The 23,261-nt window shown below is 45.7% G+C and overlaps 1 protein-coding gene across 1 annotated transcript in view; it reads right to left on the reverse strand.

Annotated features, from left to right (window-relative positions):
• LOC113407026 (zona pellucida-binding protein 1-like) overlaps nt 1-23,261 on the reverse strand; it is an 81,453-nt gene that overhangs the window by 24,722 nt on the left and 33,470 nt on the right. The window contains exon 7 of the mRNA XM_026654105.1: nt 15,621-15,697. Coding sequence (XP_026509890.1) covers nt 15,621-15,697 — 77 coding nt within the window. The remainder of the gene's footprint in view (nt 1-15,620; nt 15,698-23,261) is intronic.

The raw sequence follows: 23,261 nt of genomic DNA on the forward strand, positions 1-23,261 counted from the left end.
TTATCTAGACAGGGGAATTCCTTACCGTCTATTTTTCTGAGGTATGCGGCTACTACCACCAAGCACTTGATCAATACCCCGATGATGCAGAAAGCCCAAATGGCAAAACCTAGCATCAGCAATGGTTGTTGTCTACAGTGAAACTCAGGTAGCATTTCTGGTCTGGGGGTATTGCAGTGTGAAAGTACGCATCCTGGAAATTAAGGGCAGCATATCAGTCCTTCTGATCTAGACAAGGGAGATCAAAGTGAGAGATATCCTGAATCTGAACTTCTTGATGTAAACATTCAGGTCTCTGATATCCAGTATTGGCCAGAGTTCCCCTTTCTTCTTGGGAATGAGAAAGTATCTTGAACAGAACCCTCTCCCTCTTTAATGGGGGAGCACCTCTTCTATTGCACTGAGAGCTATGTGGGATTGTGCCTCTCGATTGAGAGGAATCACTGAATACAGATGGGGAGGATGAGGTGAGTAGCAGGATAAGAAAGGAACTGTATCATATAGACGATCTCTACCCACATCCAACACCCCATGATGAGCGATGTTGTTGGACCAGGTGTGATGGAAATGAACCTGATGGTTGCCAAGGAAGGGAAGCGGGGAGATATCAGAGGCTGAGAAACAAGAGGTACGCTGTCCTTGGGCACAAAGTCAAATTTACTGCCTTGGGGAAGCAGGAGAGTGCTGGAACAGAGTGGTAGTTGCACCCAAGGACTTACTTCTCGAAAACCTTTGCCTCCTTCTAGTGTGCTCAGGTGGCCTATATTGGTAGCAAGGAAGCTGTCTCTCATGCAGTGGAAGCACAGTGTGCCTGAACTGCTGTTGCTTGAAGGCCGGGTGTAGACCACTAAGGATCCGAAGGATCCCTGAAATTTCTCATGGCCTCTTCAGTCTTGTAGAACAAAGAGCATCCCTCAGAGGGTAGATCTTCAACCATGGACTGCTGCTTCTTAAGTATCCTGAATGAGGACAGCCACAATGAGTGATGCATCATAACTGTTGCCATCATTGCCCTGAAGGCCATATCTACAGTATCCAATACTGCCTATGCTAGGATAGCTTGGAATTTACTCTTGTGATAGTTTGTCAATAAAGCATTGCATGGTACACCAGCTGAAGTGGTGGTACTTTACTCAGACTGCTTGATAGTGTAAGGACCTGGGGAGTAGAACCCTGGCCTGCAGAACCTGGAGCAACTAATATTCCCACAATGCCACCAGAAGGCCTTGTAAAGGCATAGCCAGGGAGCACTGTAGAGAATAGATGCTTCAGGAAGTACCTCCCATGAGACCCAGAGTGACAGTACCCTGCAGCTCTCTAATTGGCCAAGTGTCCCTACTTATCCCCAGGCGTTGCCCCAGGAAGTTGTCTGGGCAACTACAGAGACCTTGGCCTGATACCATGCTGCACTTTGCCTTGTCTTCTGGTCTCTGAATCACATTGGCTGAAACTTTCCAAAAAATTTCAAAAAAGACATCCAACAAGGAAAATCCAGATGGTTAAAGTTTGGCAAAGTTATGAGCAACTGAACACAGGGTCTTATAATGGGAAGAGTCAGACAACTGGGTGATACCAGCCCTCTCTACAATATAGATTCCTGTTAAAAAGTTAACCTGGAAAAGGAGCAGCATAATGACAGAAGAAATTTGGTGTTGCCAAATGCAAAGTAATGTACCTGGGATAGAACAATTTGAAATATTTAGAAACACAAATCTGTTCTAAATTTACAATAATTTAGAGAAAATACCATGGGTAAATTTTCAAAAGTGCTTAAATGACTTAGGATTCTGAAATCACATTTTCCAAAAATGACTTATGCAATCAGGAGCCTAAGTCCTATTGACTTCCAATTAAATTTAGGCACCTAAGAGCCAGAAGCACTTAATTACCTTTGCAGATAACTGCAGTTGCCCACTGGGTGGCTAGCCCATGACACCGCCTGTGCTGCGACATCCACACCGTTATTTTTAGCACCCTAGCTCTTGCAGAGCTAATGCATGTCTGCTTACGTTGGCTGGGTGGCACTCTCCCAGCTGCAGTGAAGACATATCCTTAGGCATCGTTAACATTCTCAAAACCACCACTCATCTAGCACCTAATCCCTTAAGGCACTTAAGGTTACACTGTTTGGCATTCTCAAAGCTGCCTAAGAACTAGCACTGCCACATAGCTAATGAGTTGTTCACAGCTATAGGTCAAGCTAAACCCCCAGATGCCCCAAAGGGGGATTCTCAAACTAGGCGAGGAAACTACTATCTCACCAGTAGGACTCGATCCCACAGGTGTGCTCAGAGCATGCCGAAGACTTGATACCTGTCACAAAAAGCAGCCAGAGGCGAGCAGGTCAGGAAGTGTGTACATGTTCTGGTGTAGGCAACTCTCTGACATTGCATTCCTACAAGCCATTACCCTCTGATCCCACTGAGGGGTACCAAAAGAAACTGCACCATCTGCTCAAGAAACTCCCTGAAGAAGCACAGGAACAGATCTACATAGACACACCCCTAGAGCCCCAACCAGGGGTATTCTATCTGCTACTCAAGATTCATAAACCTGGGAATCCTGGACGCACCATCATCTCAGGCATTGGCACCCTGACAGCAGGATTGTCTGGTTATGTGGACTCTCTCCTCAGACCCTATGCTACCAGCACTCTCAGATATCTTCGAGACACCACTGACTTCCTGAGGAAACTACAATCCATTGGTGATCTTCCAGAAAATACCATCCTAGCCACTATGGATGTAGAAGCTCTCTACACCAACATTCAACACGAAGATGGACTACAAGGTATCAGGAACACTATCCCCGATAGTGTCATGGCAAACCTGGTGGCTGAGCTTTGTGACTTTGTCCTCACCCACAACTATTTCAGATTTGGGGACAATTTATAGCTTCAAGTCAGCGGCACTGCTATGGGTACCCGCATGGCCCCACAGTATGCCAACATTTTTATGGCTGACTTAGCTGAGGAAGTGTTGTTCTCTTGTCCCCTAGCACCCCTACTCTACTTGCACTACACTGATGACATCTTCATCATCTGGACCCATCGGAAAGAGGTCTTTGAGGAATTCTACCAGGATTTCAACAATTTCCACCCCACCATCAACCTCAACCTGGACCAGTCCACACAAGAGATCCACTTCCTGGACACTACTATGCAAATAAGCAAAGGTCACAAACACCACCCTCTACCAGAAACCTACTGACTGCTATACTTATCTACATGCCTTGAGCTTTCATCCAGACCACATTACATGATCCATTGTCTAACACGGCTACTCCTCTGAAACATGTTCTGGTGGTTGCCTACTCACCTGGGATGTTGGTTCAGGTCCCTGGTCTGCATCAGGCAAGAGGAGGGATTCGAAACTGGGTCTCCCACATCCCCGCTGAGTGCCTTAACCACCAAGCTATTGGCTTATGTCTCTCTCTAACAATGCTGAAAGGTTTGTCCAAGTGGTTTTGGCTGCTAGGACATGGGCTACCTAAGCAGGTGACCTGGTTCAGATGCCTAATTCTAGAAAGGGTTTAACAGCTGAGCCTCCCAAGAAGAGGCCCATACCCATCTCTGGGCTATCAGCCAGGTATGGAAGGCCTAGATTAATGAGAATGACACATCTAAATATCCTTGAGGATCTGGGCCTAAGCCACACAGTTTCTTCGGCATTTCAGTCATGGCCAACTTACACAGCTACCTGCTCAGCTTGTTGGCTTCTGAGGATCCCTTCCTTAGACAGCTAACCGTATCCATGCATTGTGGGCAACTAACTAAAGCTTTCGATTCCAGTAAGCAGCAGGCCACGTAGGGGTTAATGTTGCAACACTGAGCAGAGCAACCCCTACATACCTTTGTGGATCTGGGCCTAAGTGCCAACAGTCTAGATCCTCAATGGAATTTGGATGCCTAACTCCTAATGAAGTCAATGGGATCTGGGCCTCAGGCACTTTTGAAAAATTTTATCCTAGGAACCATTATGGGCTGTTCACTTAAAACTTCTACTTAATGTTCAGCAGAGGACCAAAAAGCAAAAAGGAGTTAGCATATTTAGAGAAAGATACTTAGTACAAGAAGGATGGCAGCGAAGGTGATTAGTTAAAGTAAGACTTCCAGGGCTACATTTGAAAGATGAATGGTTTTAAAATGCCATCCAAAAAAACTGCATGGAAAATTCAATTGTCTTGTGAAGAGTTAGTGTGTTAAATTCAGAGACTAGATTAAACCACTGAGCATGAAAGAAATTTTAATCCTATTTGAAATGCAAAAATCAATACAATCTCAACTATGGAAGTGCTACCAATACCACCATAATATGACAACAGAAGACTCTGGTATTATTTATATAAGCTCCAATATAACATTATAAAAGACAATGAACAAATGTCTGAAGAAAGTGCTACAATTTCCCTAATCTATTTGCAGAAATGGCCAAAAAAAAAAGTTCCTTCACATGAAAGAAATATTAATAGGAATAGAAGCTACAAAGGTGTAATAGGGAGACAAAAATACAACCTCCTCAATGCCAAATTAATATTAGAGGTTTAAAATACTTGCCAAGTGTTGAGTTTTATTTTTGGCTCCCTTTTGACCTCTCATTTCAGTATGGGATGGACATAATTGGCCTTTTCATAGTACCAATATGTGAAAAAAATCTGGGTCTTTTTCCAGATCCTACTGTAAAAAAATAAAAAACCCTACAATCTAACAGAGCTCTTTTAGAGAGAGGATTCGTAACAGACCATCAATCACAAGAAACATGCATGTATATGTAAGTTGGGCATCTAAATCCCACTGAAATGTCAAAAGCTTTCATCATGCTTGTAGGTAATTACGAACAGAAAGAGTCTCTTCTCCAAGCTGTTGTAGACCTCAAAAAAAGAAGGCTCTCAGATTCAAGAATTTGCCAGATCAACCTTTAACGTCATGGTCAGAGATCCAAGCTACAGCTCTTGGATTCAAGTCCTTAGGATTGAGGCAGGAGGAGTTAGAAGAGGCACAGCTCCAGTTCACCTCACAGACTCCAGAGAAAATAATGATTTAAGGCCTGTTCAAGAGAAGCACTCCAACCAGTTAAGGCAAAAATAGCAGTTATCACAAAAAAATAATAATTCTGTTTTGGGTCTACAACTTTGGAATACAGTAAATGGCCGTGGTCAGCAAACAAGATAAGGTAACCATTCTTAAAATATGGTCACTTTTAATTGCTTTCCCCATTTACTGCCATTCTCAACCATGGATACTCGATTAACAAGATGAGATTGCTTTGGGAAGGAGAGGGAAGAATAGGGGTTTTCAGAATGCGCAGTCAATTAAGAGCACTATGTCTTTAAAAATTAGGGTAAAAGGAGAGAAGTAGAGCTTGACTCCAAATGTGAGATGTGTTGCTTACTTTCCCCAGAAACACTGTCAGAAAATACAGTACTTTGTATTTCAAGGGAACATGGGAACACTAGCTTGCTGTGCATTTACTGGCTGTGTGTACCCTACTATCATGCACTATTGCAGGCGTCAGCAACCTTTCAGAAGTGGTGTGCCAAGTCTTCATTTATTCACTTTAAGGTTTTGCGTGCCAGTAATACATTTTAATATTTTTAGAAGGTCTCTTTCTATAAGTCTATAATATATAACTAAACCATTGCTATATGTAAAGTAAATAAGGTTTTTAAAATGTTTAAGAAGATTCATTTAAGATTAAATTAAAATGCAGAGCCCCCTGGACCGGTGGCCAGGACCCGGGCAGTTTGAGTGCCACTGAAAATCAGCTCCCATGCTGCCTTTGGCACATGTGCCATAGGTTGCCTACTCCTGCAGTATTGTTATCTACTGCTATGGAACTTTTGAACTATGGAACTGTTCGTACATGGTAGCAGAGTTCAAACTTAAGTTAGGGTATGGCATATTAGTAGATTTTCTCACCATCTTGCCACATACTAACTCTCTATAGACAAGCCCAGTCTCATCTGGAATGGATAAATCTGGAATTTATCATCATAATAAATCTGCCAGATTAGAATTGGAACAACTTTTCAGTTATGTTAGATTTTGCATTAGCACAGTTTACCAGGAAACCAAGATTCCTGATACTACAGAATTGTGTGTAGTTAAGATAGCATGACCATGACTAAATGATACACTTTTGTAATGTTTATAAACCTTACTTTTCTTTAACCTCTTGTTGGTGTCACTAGGCATAGCTACCAGGTAACTCGGGGGGATGGAAGGCCATAAGTGCCGATGAAACCTCCCTGCTCTGGGTCTAAGTGAGCCACAGTAACTCCATCTTGTGAACTTTAACCTACTCCCATGCTAACAGCCTATGCTGAAGCAGAAATGTAATGGTCAGCTTTTTTTCTAGCAGACAGCTGCAGTTTCGCTCACACTAGCAAACGTAGTGATAAGACGGGGGAGAAAGAAGGGGGGGAAGACTGCGTGCGCACAGGCCTTGCAAGGCCAAAGCAGGCGAACGGGAAACTTTTCTAACAAGCCACAATGTGTACCTGCTGTAACTGCTCGGGACGGGAGGGGTAGTGGGGGAGAAACAGACAAAGCTTACACAGAAACAGCTTGGAATATAAAAGGGAAAACTTGCTTGTATGTGCTGCGTTTGATTTGAGACATGCTGGTCTCCTAGTGCCTTTTCGAGATCTCGGATAAACTTGGTTTGCTTCTCCACCCTGGTGTGTCTATTGGTGCGGCGCACACCGGGCAACTAACCCTGTTGCCCCCTCGGGGCCCTCTGGGCCGGCAACAGTTTTGGCGCCCAACGTGGGGCTCGAGGCTGAAATTTAGCCTTGCCCGGATCCCTCCTGGTGGCCGACGGATTACGGCGACGACCGACGCCCAGCGCGCATCGGTGACTTCATCGGGGGCCTCAGCTGAGATGTGGTGAGATAGACCCCGGAGGGCACAATGGTGCAACACGCTTGAGTAGTGGAGAAGCAGTTGGGGGCGACGGTGAGGAACCGGACCCTTGGATAAGGTAGGAACAGTCCAGTGGGGACTTTTACCTGTTTTGACCTGGGGACGCCCAGTGTCTCCCTAGGGTATGGGGCAGGGACAGAGTACTCTAGGCAGGGCAAGGTGTACGCCCTTAGAATGCATTCTGGTGAACTGGAAAGTGTTTGGATCGGATCCGTTGATTAGAAGTAAATTAAAAAGATTCTGTACAGTAGACTGGCCTCAGTATCAGCTACAGTGCCAGGAAAGGTGGCCACCGGAAGGATCACTTAATTACAACACAATCCTTCAGTTACTTTTGTTTTGTCAGCGAACAGGTAAATGGAATGAACATCTCTATGCGTATACGTTTATGATGTTAAGAAATAGGCCTGATATTTTGCACAAGTGCCATTTGACTCCGACAGGCTCAGTAGTACCTGCTGCTAATCCTCAGAACCCTCCCACAGTTGTAATGGCAGAATTGGTATCCCCTTCGGTTCCAGCACCCCGACAGGCTCCAGAGAGTACCCCTTCAGTGGGATTGTATCCGTTGATTACTGAGAATGTGGTAGCCCGTCCAGGAACACAGGATCGTGCAGCCTAGATTATGCCAGTGTATTCTCATGTTCCTTTTAACCCAGTGCACCTAGCTGCCTTTAAGGCAGAAGCAGGGGAATTCTCAAAGAATCCAAGCAAGTTTATTTCAATCTTTGAAGGGTGTCTAGCAAGCCATGAGCCTGACTGGGATGACTGCAATATACTGATGAGAACCTTGTTGTCTGAGGTGGAGCGGAATCAGGTTATAGCCAAGGCTAGGGAGGAAGCACAGAGAAGGCATTTAAGGTTTAAAAAGGAAAAATATTGGACACCAGTACCGAGTGGAATCCTCAAAAGTGAGTGTGCTCGTCCTGGTTTGTTGTTTCAAAGCTCTGTATAGAAGTTATGTTACTGGAAGGGTGTATAATGGCAATGTGTATGTGTTCATTGTTGGGGAAAAGGTGTATGAGTGAAGAGTGGAAGGTTCCTTTGTAAGTTAAAAGAAGCCAAGAAAGGGAGAAGGAAAAAGAACAGAACGAGTTAACTGGAAAATATAGCTAGCAAGCCCAGTCATGCTGGCCCTATCCAAGGACATTGTTCACAGCTAAGACTTGGCTGACAACCAAGAAAAGGGGGGCCTGAATGTGCCCAAGCAACTATGAGATCTGCAAAATACTGCCAGGCATAATGAGGACAACAGAAGGGTTAAAAAGCAGCTTTGCTGGACGGTATTGGCCCAGGGATTTAAAAATTCCCCCACTCTGTTCGGCCAGGCTCTGGCCAGAGACTTGGAGGAGTGGGACAATGAAGACAAAGTCCTGCTCCTGCAATACGTAGATGACTTGTTAATTGCTGCTGTGGGTCTAATCCCTTGTCTCAAAGCTACTGTGAGTCTCCTGAATTTTGTTGGACTCCGAGGATACAGGGTAGCTCGAAGCAAGGCTCAAATTGCACTCTCAGAAGTACAGTATCTGGGATTTCACATAAGGCAGGGAGAGAGACGGCTCTCAAATGACAGAAAGGAGGCTATCTGCCAAGTTCCTATCCCTAGCAACCGTAAACGGCTCAGAGCATTTTTGGGCATGGCAGGCTTTTGCAGAATATGGATCCCAGAGTATGGACTGTGGGCTAAACATCTGTATGAATGTGTTAAGGGAGCGGATCATGACCCCTTTCACTGGTCCCCAGAAGCGGACAGGGCATTTAAAATCTTGAAAAGGAAGCTGATGGAAGCCCCAGCCCTGGGTCTGCCGGATCTTTCTAAGCCGTTCCAACTGTATGTGCATGAAAGAAAAGGGATGGCCCTGGGAGTGCTTACTCAGTTATTAGGTGCCTGGAAACGTCCTGTGGCATATTTCTCTAAACAACTGGATCAAGTTGCAAAGGCGTGGCCAGCATGCTTGAGGGCGGTCGCAGCTACTGCTCTAGTGCTTGGGGAAGCTGAAAAACTGACACTGGGAGGAACTGTGCAAGTGTATATTCCCCATATGGTCCAAGCCCTGCTGGATACTAAGGGTGGTCTCTGGCTCACACAGGCTCGGGTTGCTCGGTACCAGGCAAAACTGTTAGAGAATCCTAAAGTTACCCTGCAAACCTGTCCCTCCCTTAATTCAGCTACCCTGCTACCAGAGACAGAAAAGCAGGAACATGACTATCTGGAAATCATAGATGCACACTACTCCAGCCGCCCAGATTTAAAAGATCAACCACTCCCAAATGCTGACTTGGAATGGTATACTGATGACAGTAGTGCTGTTGTGGATGGGCAAAGGAGGGCGGGTTATGCTGTTGTGACACTTCATGATACCGTGGAAGCTGAGAGTTTACCTGCTGGAACATCTGCCCAGCTTGCTGAACTAGTGGCCCTGACTCGTGCACTCAAGCTGGCAAAAGACAAATGGGTTAATATCTTTACTGATTCAAAGTATGCTTTTGGGGTATTGCATGCTCACGCTGGTCTGTGGAAGCAAAGAGGGATGCTAACAGCCCAAGGTTCTCTGGTTAAGCATGGGTCTCAATTTCTCCGGCTGTTAGAAGCAGTACAACTCCCCTCAGCAGTAGCAGTGGTGCATTGCAAAGCCCATCAAAAGGAAGATCAAGATGTAACCAAGGGCAATGCCAGAGCAGACAGGGAAGCCAAGCACGCTGCTACCCTGAAATCACCAACAGAGGAGAATGCCCAAATGCATACCCTCATCCCATCAGTAGGTGAGCTTGCAGCTCCTCAGTACTCCCATGATGACAGAAACCTTGCTGACAGGCTCGGTCTCCAGGAAAAGGAGGGATGGCTTTATTCCACAGAGGGAAAAATCTCCCTGCCCAAGGGCCTGATTCGACCAGTGTTGCAAAAACTGCATCAAACCACACACGCAGGCAGAGAGGCTCTTACCCAGCTTATGAATAAATATTTTCTAACCTCTGGACTTATACCCCTAGCATCACAGGTACAGGCTGAATGTTTAATCTGCCAAAAAAATAACCCTCGACCAGGAGTAACAGTGTTGCCAGCCACTCTGGAACCTACCCCAGGCCCAGGATTGGTGTGGCAAATAGACTTTACTGAGTTTCCCAGGACCCAAGGGTACAGGTACCTCCTCGTCCTGGTGGATCTATTCAGTGGATGGCCTGAAGCCTTCCCATGTCGTAACAACACTGCCAAAACGGTGGCTCTTAAGTTTGTCAAGGAGATCATTCCTCGCTTCGGACTCCCCCAGTGGATGGAATCTGATAACGGAACACACTTCACATCACAAGTTGTTCAAAAGATATCAAGTGCTTTGCAAATCCCCTGGAAGCTCCACACACCATGGCGACCACAAGCCAGTGGAGTAGTGGAACGCACAAATCAGACACTCAAGCGACACCTCTCAAAGGTTTGTCAGGAGGCGTCTCTTAGGGGCCTGATGCTTTGCCCCTTGTGTTACTCCGCATTCGTGCTCTCCCCAAGGGCAGGTTAGGGCTTAGTCCCTTTGAGATTATGTTTGGAAGGGCATGGCCTCTGAATGGTACACTGGTTCTGGCAGGAGAGTGGGAAATGGGGTGTGGTTTCTTGTCTCAGTACATGTGCTCTCTCTCTGCTGTTCTTTCTTCTCTTCACAGATACACCAAAGATTCACAGCCTCTTCTGCTGGATGCCCCTATCCACTCCCTGCAACCTGGTGACTCCATTCTCGTTCGGACCTGGAAGGACAAACCTCTCCAAGAGAAGTGGAAGGGACCCCACACCGTCCTGTTTGTCTCCCACACGGCAGCAAAGGTCGAAGGACACAAGAACTGGATTCATCACTCTGGACTGAAAGCAGTACCCACTCCTGAACAGTGGACAGTCCAGCCTGCAGAGAAGACTGCCAGCGACGATTTGGGACTTAAGCTGTTATTCAAAAGACAGTAAGGGTCACTGGGAATTCCTGGTGATCTCTCTGAACAGCCACAGCACACTCCCCGCGAGAACCCTGAGCATTGGTTCTATCTATTCACAGTAGGCCGACCTAGCCTATGGTCCTGGTCCTTTTATTTTTTTTTATTTGTTTGGTGTCAATAATTCTTATCTTCTGGGCATTTGGGTTATTGTAATCACAATATGGATTCAGGTTTAGGGTCTCTCACAACATTCCTTTTTATCACAGAAGTATTCCTTCTGTTACCTACTGTTTCACCCACATCGCATGCAGGATGGGGAGCCATCCCTGCAGATATGGCTACCAATACCTATGAGGCCCTAAAAATTGCCTTTGCCCGTGAGTTCAATCTCTCCCACTGTTGGATATGTGCCCAGACTCCCCACCATTTGGCTGGATTGCCCTGGAGAGTAGTTCCCCAAAATTGGTCAGACTATTGTCAAAGGTGGATGGTTACCAACAGTAGCACCTCTGACAATTTAAGTTTGCGATCTAACTGTACTGCGGAAGCTCCTTATGGCCTACACAATGGCACTTGGAATTCCCACTATAGTAGCACTCTTAAGCCCCAGCCCATTCGTTTACGCTCTCCACCCACTGGTCTCATATGTTATCAGCAAGCCAGTACAAGTAATCATACCTGGTTTGCAGGCATTAGTACATGTAGATTTTATATTGGTCCTGGTATAAGTCTCACTGTTCCTTTACTAAATGCCACCGGTTGGCAAACCGGCGCTGCATTCTTTGCCCTTTCCCCACAAGCCACCCTACGGGACCTACAAGGTAACAATGGAAAGGCTAGTTATGGTGAAGCATTCTGGGTTTGTGGTAATAGTGCCTACAAATGGCTTCCTCATGGTTGGCATGGTAGCTGTTACAAAGGCTATCTCGCTCCTCCTCTCTGTGTTCTCACCCAGGCTCCCTCAGGTCGCCCTAGGTACTATCGGTCCTTGAGAGCTACCATTGAACCCATCGGAGAAGGAGACAGGTTTGGGATGATATTCCTCCCTACTTATGGAGTGGAACGGCTAACCCAACTCTACAGGAGACTTTCTAAATTTCTCACTCAGTTTGCCAATGATACCTTGGCCATAGAGAAAAGCATAAGTTCTGAGCTGCACCAGCTTTGATTGCTGGCTCTACAAAACCGCCAGGCCCTAGATTATGCGTTAGCCTCACGGGGCGGGGTCTGTGCCCTTATTGGAGAAGAATGCTGTACCTATGTCCCAGAGTTTTCACAGGATATTAACAAGCATATCTTGTCAGCTGAACAGGCCTTGAACCAGTGGAAGGCCCAGGAAGGGGGAACCCACTATTTCTGATTACCTTTGGGGTTGGTTACCTGGTCTAAGGGGACTAGAGGGAGGCATTGTTCGCATCTTGCTCACAGGTGTTGTGATATGTTTTGTCCTTTTCCTTGCTTGCTGTAAAGTGCTCACACGTAAGATTTGTACCTCCCATTCCCCAGAAGTTCCTTTATACTCTCTCATTGATGATCCCAATTGCATGGAGCTTAATCACATTTTGTCTTTAGAGTATGAGAAAACTCTGTCAAAGGTTTGTTGAGTGTTCTCAAAGGAGGGATTGTTGGTGTCACTAGGCATAGCTACCAGGTAACTCGGGGGGATGGAAGGCCATAAGTGCCGATGAAACCTCCCTGCTCTGGGTCTAAGTGAGCCACAGTAACTCCATCTTGTGAACTTTAACCTACTCCCATGCTAACAGTCTATGCTGAAGCAGAAATGTAATGGTCAGCTTTTTTCTAGCAGACAGCTGCAGTTTCGCTCACACTAGCAAACGCAGTGATAAGACAGGGAGAAAGACGGGGGGGAAGATTGCGTGCGCACAGGCCTTGCAAGGCCAAAGATAAGCAGGCGAACGGGAAACTTTTCTAACAAGCCACAATGTGTACCTGCTGTAACTGCTCGGGACGGGAGGGGTAGTGGGGGAGAAACAGAAAAAGCTTACACAGAAACAGCTTGGAATATAAAAGGGAAAACTTGCTTGTATGTGCTGCGCTTGATTTGAGACATGCTGGTCTCCTAGTGCCTTTTCGAGATCTCGAATAAACTTGGTTTGCTTCTCCACCCTGGTGTGTCTATTGGTGCGGCGCACACCGGGCAACGAACCCTGTTGTCCCCTCGGGGCCCTCTGGGCCGGCAACACTCTTGCCAGTGGTATTTGGATAATATTGTGTTAGGACCAAATTTATAGAACCATTTATGGTTGTAATAACATTCAAACTGTGTCCCAAATTTTGCAAACTTAAAGGAGCGAAACAAAAACCTCAGATGTCAGTGAATTTGGCACATTGCTGTTTAGCCCAGTTGGTGAAGTATGTGTATAAAGGTGAGAGTGATAATAATGGAATTCCAACTCCACCACCTTAGGAAAGGAACTTTGGATGAATGCACAGAATGTCTAAGACTACATTCTGTCCTGAGGTATGTGTTTAGATCTCAGTCATTGTGTCAGCTCTTCAGCTGATGTAAATTGATGCAACTCCATTGACTTCAGTGGACCAACAACAGTTAACACCAGCTGAGGATCTGGCCTGTCGTGATTTGAGTGTGTGAAGTCAATGGCAGAATTTGACTCCTAGTCAGACACAATAAACCTGTGCTTAGGCTCTGGCTCTTCAGCTTGGATCATGTGTCAATGTGATGGCATCAATATGATAGCATCATGTACAGCTTAATAGGCTTGAAGAGTATACTGCTGCACAAGGAAGTGTGCTTCACAAGGATTTGAGGATGTGCCTGTGGATTTCCTTAATCAGCCTTATTCAAGCCTTTAAAATGTAGTTAATTGAGGATGTCAGTCCTTGCAAAGATCAAATCCAATAAATTCCACCACACTTTTTCCTGTGACCTCAGTGTTGCAGTAGTATCAGCTTCCTTATTGAGGGTGACTAAGGTAATAGTAAGCCACATTTTAAATCTTCGTTTTCTGATCTGTATTTCCTATTTGACATCTTTTCCTTTTGTTTATGCCCCTAGGAATCCACTGTTCCCTTGAAATATAAAGTACTGTATTTTCTGACAGTGTTTCTGGGGACAGTAAGCAAACACATCTCTAAGTCAAGCTCTACTTCTCTCCTTTTACCCTTATTTTTAAAGACATAGAGCTCTTAATATTCTGCACATTCTGAAAACCGCTATTCTTACCTCTCTTTCCCAAAGCGATCTCATCTTGTTAATCGAGTATCCATGGTTGAGAATGGGCAGTAAATGGAAAAGCAATTAAAAGTGACCATATTTTAAGAATGATTATCTTATCTTGTTTGCTGACCACGGCCATTTACTGTATTCCAAAGTTGTAGACCCAAAACAGAATTATTATTTTTTTGTGATAACTGCTATTTTTGCCTTAACTGGTTGGAGTGCTTCTCTTGAACAGGCCTTAAATCATTTTTTTCTCTGGAGTCTGTGAGGTGAACTGGAGCTAACTCTCAATATAAACAAACTAAGTGACCTTTCTAAATTCAGTAGAGCAAATTCCGCTTTCAGTTACACTCATGGAACCCAAGCTTTAGAAAAAGCTTTAAAAGTGACTTGCAAAAGGAGAAAAATATTGGGTTGTGCTCCCCCCACCTTTTTTGTTGTTGTTGGTTTCTAGTGATGCATACATGAACTAAAGACTTATTTTAAAATTTTGTTTTTTACCATAAGAATTATCAGGAATGTCAAATCTAGCATTTCTTGGTTTGCTGAAGGACTCATTTGAGAACCTGGAAATGGACTATGAGTTCTTTCAGCACTCACATGAAGAGCTAGAGGATGTTGAATTTCTAACAAAGACATTTTTCTCCAAGTGTTTCTCAGGCATTTTGGATAAACAGATGTTAAAAACGTTGGGGGGAGGGATCCTCATACGGTGTAAATTGGCATAGATCCATTGTCCAAAGAGTTTTCTGAATAATCTGAATGATTACATCATCTCAAGCTTGTTTCATTTGCTTGGTTTTTCTGATATTATTAATCCTACCAGTTCTCCAGTCATCCACAAAATCTTCTGGGGGAAAAAAGTGAATAGATACACCCGAATTTCTAATATATTAAGACTTTTTTCTGTTTATATCAATGATACAAAAAATGTACAAACTCATTTTTCCTTTTGTCAGGTGAAGTGAAAATCTCAAATAACTGAATTTTGAAGGTTAGTTTGATAAAATCTTTGTTCTAAGACTCAAAAAAACTAAAAAATATGTCTTCTGAAATGTAGCTCAATAGTCTACAGTTCTGAAAAATATCCTCTACATCTTATAAGTAATAAGGCAATATTTAACTTTTTCTATCTTATTGTAGCACTTTACTTTTTAAAGTCCTGGTAAGCCACACACCAACATCAGGGTTACTGTCAAAGAATGTAAAGACATGCTTTGTTGCAAACTATGGTTAGATTTATAAAATACTTTACATTCAAACCTCTTCTGATTGTTTTACTACTATTTGCATTCAGTATCTTACTTCTATGTAATTATCTCACCACCGGATATCAAACAGCTCCAGCCTGTTCTCCAAATAAAGCTACAATGCAATTCACCCTCTTTCACATGGCGAACCAAAAATTAAACAATATTAATAGGTGGTAAATTACACGTAAGTGCTCACTGGTACATCCATTTGCACATACGTTAACATTTTTAATTATTATACTCATTCTTTAGATCAGTTTATTGGCGCTAGAAAGAGTTGAATGATTATTTTTGCTGGTCTTCGTGTTTTTTTATTTATCTACAGTACCTTCTTTAATCTTTTAGCAGTATCACAACTCTTTTGCTGACATGGATTGTTGGTTTTTTCTGTATCTAAAGAAGAAACTGTAACAAAACATACTCTACTTTACAAAGGAAAAAATACACTGAAATCAACATTAAACTTGCTAATATCCCAAAAATATATTGTAAGGTTTTCTTTTCAAATTTATAAAATTACATTTCTGATTATGCCTGAAGGAACTACACAGAAAATAATTTTTGCATGTTCAGATGTCTGACTAGTAATACTGCCTTAAAGAAATAATCAGAATTTTCATCTCATGAACATATAATTAGATCATGGTGAACTTAAATATTATTTGATATCTCCTTTTAAAAAAAAAGTGTAATTGGAGGCAATACTTATTTGCAGATTTTGATCGCTAGGAAATTAGTAATCTTAGAACTCTACCAATGTTGTAAATATTCTAATTCTTTCCATTCAGATGAGTAATCCACTTGAGAATTATTTAACTGGAGTGGCTGTTTAATTAAGGCATAGGTCTTAATATATCACTCTTGGGTTGATGCTTTGAGTGTGTGGCCAGGCAGGAACTCCAAAAGCTCAAAGTTTTGATCAATTATTTCTGCAAGGAACTTCTTGAGCCTCCCCTGAAGAAAAGCTATGATAATCCCTAGTGCTTCCAATGATCAGTTCCTTTCTAGTCTTTCACTAGTGAAAGACTAATAGTACAGTAGAATATAATAAGGATAACTTCAGCAACTCTAGTTCTTCAAAAATGATTGCCTTATGGATCTACATTCTTGTGAAACATGCATGCTCTATAGGTATAAGTGTCTAATGCCTGAGCCCTAGCTTTCATTTTCTCAGGAGTCCTTATACAACTCTGACATGAAGGATGGTGAGAAGCGTGGATCCATATAGGCAAATGATTACACTCATGCAATCATCTGCCTGTATAGATCCCCATTCTTGGGAGATTAACAAGCACTAACAACTCAATATGATGGAGGGCCAGAAGAAATATTAATTAAATAGAGATTGAAGTGCTGCTCTCCAGCATTTGATATTAGAGTAAGCTGCCAAATCAAGAATATGAAATGTATGAATTGAACTCCTTTTACCAACAGCTTAACATTGATCTGTAATGGAAACATTTCTGAAATATGCATTAGAAGCTGCTTAAAACTAGTAAAATATGTTCCAAGACTCTGAACACCTGCAAGTTCACAACAGGTTTTTTTTACACATTTTGATCCACTTAATCTCCGAAAAGAGATCATACAGTCTGTGATTTTGATAAGCCTCAGACAGTCTAGGACAGGGATTCTCAAACTTCATTGCCCCATGACCTCCTTCTGACAACAAAAATTACTACACAACCCTAGGACAGGGGATCGAAGCCTGAGCCCGCCCAAGCCCAGCTGCCTCGGGTGGGGGCGGGAGCAAAGCCAAAGCCTTAGCCCCAGCGCTCTGGGTGCGGGGACCAAAGAAGGAGGCCTGTAACCCTGGGCCCCACCGCCCAGGGCTGAAGCTCTTGGGCTTTGGCCCTGGGCCCCAGCAAGTCTAACGCCAGCCCCCCGCTGGTCTAGGAGACTTACATGTTGTCTTAGTCCTATCTACGTAGTCTAGATAGTAGCTAAGAATTCTAAATATCTAGGTTATATAATCTAAACTCCCCCCAGTAATGACTCAGATTTAGAGGAGAAAAACAGTAAACTATTACTGACTGGTTTGGTGAAACATTTAGGGTTTGTTGTTTCAAACGCTTCACACAGATGTTACACCTGAAAAAATGAGTAGAACCACAGTCTTTGACGGACTACCCATGCTGGGCATTGTATTTTCTGCTCAGATTGTTTAAGCAAGTGTTCTTTGTCAGGAAGAATGTTATATTTCCTTGACTCTGAAACCATACAGAGACTGACTTCTGCATATATTGGAATCTGCCATTTGCAAGGCGGGTGGCAGCACATTTGGAATTCAGGACAAATCCTATGAAATCCGCTTTTTTTGTCAAAATGAAAGTTTACATTTAACACTGGCATTTGACTGGAATAGACTGCATAATGGATCCCTCTTGAAAACTGAGCTCTCAGCAAGAAATCTGGGTAGGGACCAATACAGCTACCTTGACATCTTACAATTACTGACAGCACAGACAGACACTTAGGCCTGGTCTACACTAGGCTTTTATGTCGAATTTAGCGCCGTTATATCGAATTAACCCTGCACCCGTCCACACCAGGAAGCCATTTAGTTCGACATAAAGCTCTCTTTAAATCGATTTCTGTAATCCTCCCCAACGAGAGGAGTAGCGCTAAATTCGACATGGCCATATCGAATTAGGCTAGGTGTGGATGGAAATCGACGGTAATAGCTCCGGGAGCTATCCCACAGTGCACCACTCTGTTGACGCTCTGGACAGCAGTCCGAGCTCGGATGCTCTGACCAGCCACACCCCCGGGAAAATTTGAATTCATTTTCCTGTCTGGGCAGTTTGAATCTCAGTTCCTGTTTGGACATCGAGGGGAGCTCAGCAGCAGTGGCAACTATGCAGAGCTCTCCAGCAGAGATGGCCGTGCAATCTAATAGAAAGAGGGCCCCAGCATGGACTGATCGGGAAGTCTTGGATCTCATCGCAGTGTGGGGCGATGAGTCCGTGCTTTCAGAGCTGCGCTCCAAAAGAAGGAATGCTAAGATCTACGAGAAGATCTCCAAAGCCATGGCAGAGAGAGGCTACAGCCGGGATGCAACGCAGTGCAGCGTGAAAATCAAGGAGCTGAGACAAGGCTACCAAAAAACCAAAGAGGCTAACGGACGCTCCGGATCCCAGCCCCACACATCCCGTTTCTACGAGGCACTGCATTCCATCCTGGGAGCGGCCGCCACCACTACCCCACCCCTGACCGTGGACTCCGAGGATGGGATATTGTCCGCGGCCGGTTCCTCGTCGGACATGTTAGCGGACGGGGAAGATGAAGAAGGAGATGAGGAGGACGAGGCAGTCGACAGCGCTGGCACCGCTGATTTCCCCGACAGCCAGGAGCTCTTCATCACCCTTACCGAGATCCCGTACCAACCGTCCCCATCCCTTACCCCGGACACAGAATCAGGGGAAGGATCAAGCAGTAAGTGCTGTAAACATGTAAACATTTATTTAAAACAGAACGGTAATATTTATACTATTAACAATGTATGTTTATAAAAGTGCTGTAAACTAGTAAAAAAGAATCAGGTGCAAAACAGGAATATTTACAAAGGTAACAAATGGGTTTTCATGATTTCTCTGTCTTAGGCTCTTCTCAATTTAGTCCCAAGTATTTTAAAAAATTTTCACAATGTCCGTTACTACATGATTCCCAGGCCCAAGACGCTCCACTCCATAGTCCCAGTGCACCTACGCGAAAATCCGGTCAATGTGGCTGGGGATTGACGAGAAATCCTCGTAGGAGAACTCCTCGTAGGTCTCGTGGAGGTAGATCTCAAGCCTGTTTATGAGGTTCCGGGGTAGGGCGATCTTACTGGGCCCTCCGTGGTAGCAGACATGTCCCCTCCACGCCACAATCAGGTACTCGGGGATCATGGCCCGACATAGCATGGCGGCATACGGCCCCGGTTTCTGCATGCTTTCCCGCAGCATGCGTTCTCTCTGGGTGTCCGAGATCCTCAGGAGGGTGATGTCGCTCATGACGCCCTGCTTTGAATTAGGGAGGGGAATGTTAGTATTGGGACTGCTTTACAGCCACGCGGTGGAGGGAGAGGGGCAGCATACAGGGATCTTTCCCTGGGACAGCCGCGAGGGGGTGGGACAGGGGCAGAGTTGATGCTGTCCTGATTGCTGGCAGCAGAGACTGGCATTGCTTTCAATGTGAAAGGAGGCCAGTGCTACTGCTGGAGTTTTAAGCAGCCACAAGTCTCCGGCTTACCATTATTGCCCGCTCCAGAAGTTCAGGTCTCCAGCCACAGTTCTCTGAACACTCCAAGACCTCCGCAAGTCCACAGGCACTGAAGGCGACGGCCGAAAATTCGACCTTGTCCTGAGTGCGCATGTGAGAGGTGCAGTGCATGGTCTTGTTCACAGAGAAAGACTAGGTTCTTTGTATACAATTTCATTTATCTGTCTCAGGAATTCACTCCCTTTTTACAATTCACACAAACACATCTGCGACTGTCTCCCAACCCAGCCTGTCAGCACACTCCCAGAGGCTAGCGCAGATTAGGCGGAGGAAGAAGAAGACGCGTGAAGACATGTTCTCAGAACTAATGGGATGCTCCCGAGCCCAGGCAGCCCAGCAGACACAGTGGAGGGAGAACTTGTCACAAATGCACTGAGCAGTCATGGAACGGGAGGAGAGGTGGCGTCAGGAGGACCAACAGGCTACTGAAAAGCTGCTTGGACTAATGAGGGAGCAAACGGACACGCTCCGGCGCCTTGTGGATGTTCTGCAAGACCGGAGGCAGGAGGACAGAGCCCCGCTGCAGTCTATCTGTAACCGCCCTCACCCGCCACCAAGTCCCACACCACCCTCACCCAAAGTCCAAAGAAGGAGGGGCAGCAAGGGCCGTTAAAACTTTCAGTCAACCCCTGCAGACTGCTCTAGCACTAGAAGGCTGACATTCCCCAAAATTTCATAAGTCCTTTCCTACCCACCTCACACAAGCCCCCGTCCAAGTTTCACCCCCCACGTTTCATGTCTGGTTCGCAATAAGATGTTTGTTTCTGTCCATTACTGTTTCAGTCAGGTTCTTTTGAGGGAGAGTCTGTCTGGAGGGGGGGAAGGGGCTTGGTAATTGGACAGGACAGTGACCTTTAGCAGGGTACAGAGGCGGTGTCAGGTCCAGCATCAGGACACATACACAGTGCAGTCACTGGTTACCCTGGTCAGTCTGGGAGGTGTTTTTCATGTTCTGGGGGGGGGGGGTTGCTCTGTGACTTTGTGGCGGGGGAGGGCAGTTACAGATCTTATGCAGCGGTCCTTATCCTGGATCACAGATCGACGCAGCAGGGGATCTGTAACCCTACCCCCCCTGCCAGAAAGTCACATAGCCGACACATACACACAGTCCCCCCAAGGAGTGCTGGCAGGCTCCATTGAAATAACCAGTCCACCAGTGCGGAGCCTGTCATTCCGGGAGTTTAGAAGCATCATTTGCATCAGAACACTGAACCCGCCCCCTGCCACAGTCTGCGTCCCCGGTTTAAAATATTCCCGCGAAAACAGCAATACAGACAACGGTGTTCATTAACAAAATCGAAATGATTTTATTTTTTGGGAAGGGGAAGGGGGTGAAGGGGGTATGTAACTGGAGAGGATAGTCAAAATGAACTGGGTAAAGAAACGGGGGCAGGTTCAGCTTTTCTGTCCACAAACTGAAAAGTCACTGGTTGCCCTGCTCACTCAGGAACCTAGCTTTCAAAGCCTCCCGGATGCACAGGGCATCCCGCTGGGATCTTCTAATGGCCCGGCTGTCTGGCTGGATGTAATCAGCAGCCAGGCTATTTGCCTCTAGCTCCCACCCCGCCATAAAGGTCTCCCCCTTGCTCTCACACAGATTGTGGAGCACACAGCAAGCTGCAATAACGATGGGGATATTGGTTTCACTGAGATCACAGCGAGTGAGTAAGCTTCTCCATCTCCCTTTGAGACGGCCAAAAGCACACTCCACTACCATTCTGCACTTGCTCAGCCGGTAGTTGAACAGTTCTTTTTCTGTGTCCAGGGCGCCAGTATAGGGCTTCATGAGCCAGGGCATTAGCGGGTAGGCTGGGTCCCCGAGGATGACTGTAGGCATCTCCACATCCCCAAGAGTTATTTTGTGGTCTGGGAAGTAAATACCTTCCTGCAGCCGTCTAAACAGACCAGAGTTCCTGAACACGCGAGCGTCATGAACCTTGCCCGGCCATCCGACGTAGATGTTTGTAAACCGTCCCCGATGGTCCACCAGTGCTTGCAGCACCATTGAAAAGTAGCCCTTTCTATTGATGTACTGGCTGGCCTGGTGGTCCGGTCCCAGGATAGGGATGTGAGTCCCATCGATAGCCCCTCCGCAGTTTGGGAATCCCATCGCGGCAAAGCCATCTATGATGACCTGTGCGTTTCCCAGGGTCACTACCTTTGGGAGCAGTACCTTCACGATTGCCTTGGCTACTTGCATGACAACAACCCCCACGGTAGATTTGCCCACACCAAAGTGGTTCGCGACTGACCGGTAGCTGTCCGGCGTTGCAAGCTTCCAGAGGGCTATGGCCACTCGCTTCTCAACTGTGAGGGCTGCTCTCATCCTGGTATTCTGGCGCTTCAGGGCAGGGGACAGCAACTCACAAAGTTCGAGGAAAGTCCCCTTCCGCATGCGAAAGTTTCGCAGCCACTGGGATTCATCCCAGACCTGAAGCACTATACGGTCCCACCAGTCCGTGCTTGTTTCCCGGGCCCAGAATCGCCGTTCCACGATATCCACATGACCCATTGCCACCGTGATGTCCTGGGCGCTGGGGCTCGTGGTTTCTGACAGCTCTGTGCTACTCTCCGACTTCAGGCCATCACGGCGGTGTCGTAGCCTCCTCGCCTGATTACTCTTCATCTGCCTCAGGGAAAGGTGTATGATAAGCTGCGAGGTGTTGAGAACGGCCACAACTGCAGCGATGGTCGCAGCGTGATCCATGATCGCAGTGCTGTGGCGTCCGCGCTGTCACTGACCAGAAAAGTGCGCGAACTGATTTCCCGCCGGCGCTTTCATGGAGGGAGGGAGGGCGTTAGTGACGGACGGATGACGACAAATTTTTTTTACCCAGAAGGCATTGGCGGCTCGACCCAGAATTCCGATGGGCAGCGGGGACTGCGGGAACTGTGGGATAGCTGCCCACAGTGCACCGCTTCCAATATCGACGCTCGCCCCGTTAGTGTGGACTCACAAAGTCGAATTACTGTCCTTAGTGTGGACACACACGTTCGACTTTGCAATATCGATTCCACATATTCGATTTAAGTAAAATCGAATTACCCTCGTAGTGTAGACATACCCTTGGTAAACATTCTTAAGGAAAAAGGTGTAAAGAAAAATACCCTATATTGAGAGGGGTCTTCACCCAAGCCAAGCCTCATATAGTTTTTGATCAATAGGACAGATGAAAATACGAAAGTAGGCATCCTTTACATGAAAGCCTAAACCTACTGAGTGAACGCTTTTCTTAGATCCAATATGCGTCTTATTTTCTCTTTCCCCCTCCTTCCTCCCTCCCCCCCGGGAATAATAAAGAATGTGGATCTAGTCCAAAGTCTCAAACGGGACTTGGACTCAGTGCTGCAATGCCTAACTTTTAGGTCCCTGCTGCCTAAGGAATTCCACAGGCCAAGGTTAGCTACCCAGGTTCCTTATACAATATAAGGGGCGTCAGGGGCCTAAGAATGGGATTAACAAAAGCCAGCATACTGAGTAGGGAGCTGCCTAAGATAGCCAATAGCAAATTTTGGGAAGGGTGGCAGAGCCTAAGCACCACCCGGCAAAATGAGTTAGTCACCTAACTGATGGCATGTCCCTCTGCTTGAGATTCCCTCTACTTGAACATTCTCCTAGTGTAGGTGCTTAAGCCAAGGCAGTCCTTTCATGCAAAAAGTGGTGGTGGGACCTGTTGCCCCCCATCCCCACAATCCTGTGGTTAGT

This window comes from Terrapene carolina, unplaced genomic scaffold (assembly GCF_002925995.2).
Source record: "Terrapene carolina triunguis isolate 2854851 unplaced genomic scaffold, T_m_triunguis-2.0 Scaffold180, whole genome shotgun sequence".
NCBI lineage: Eukaryota > Metazoa > Chordata > Testudines > Emydidae > Terrapene > Terrapene triunguis.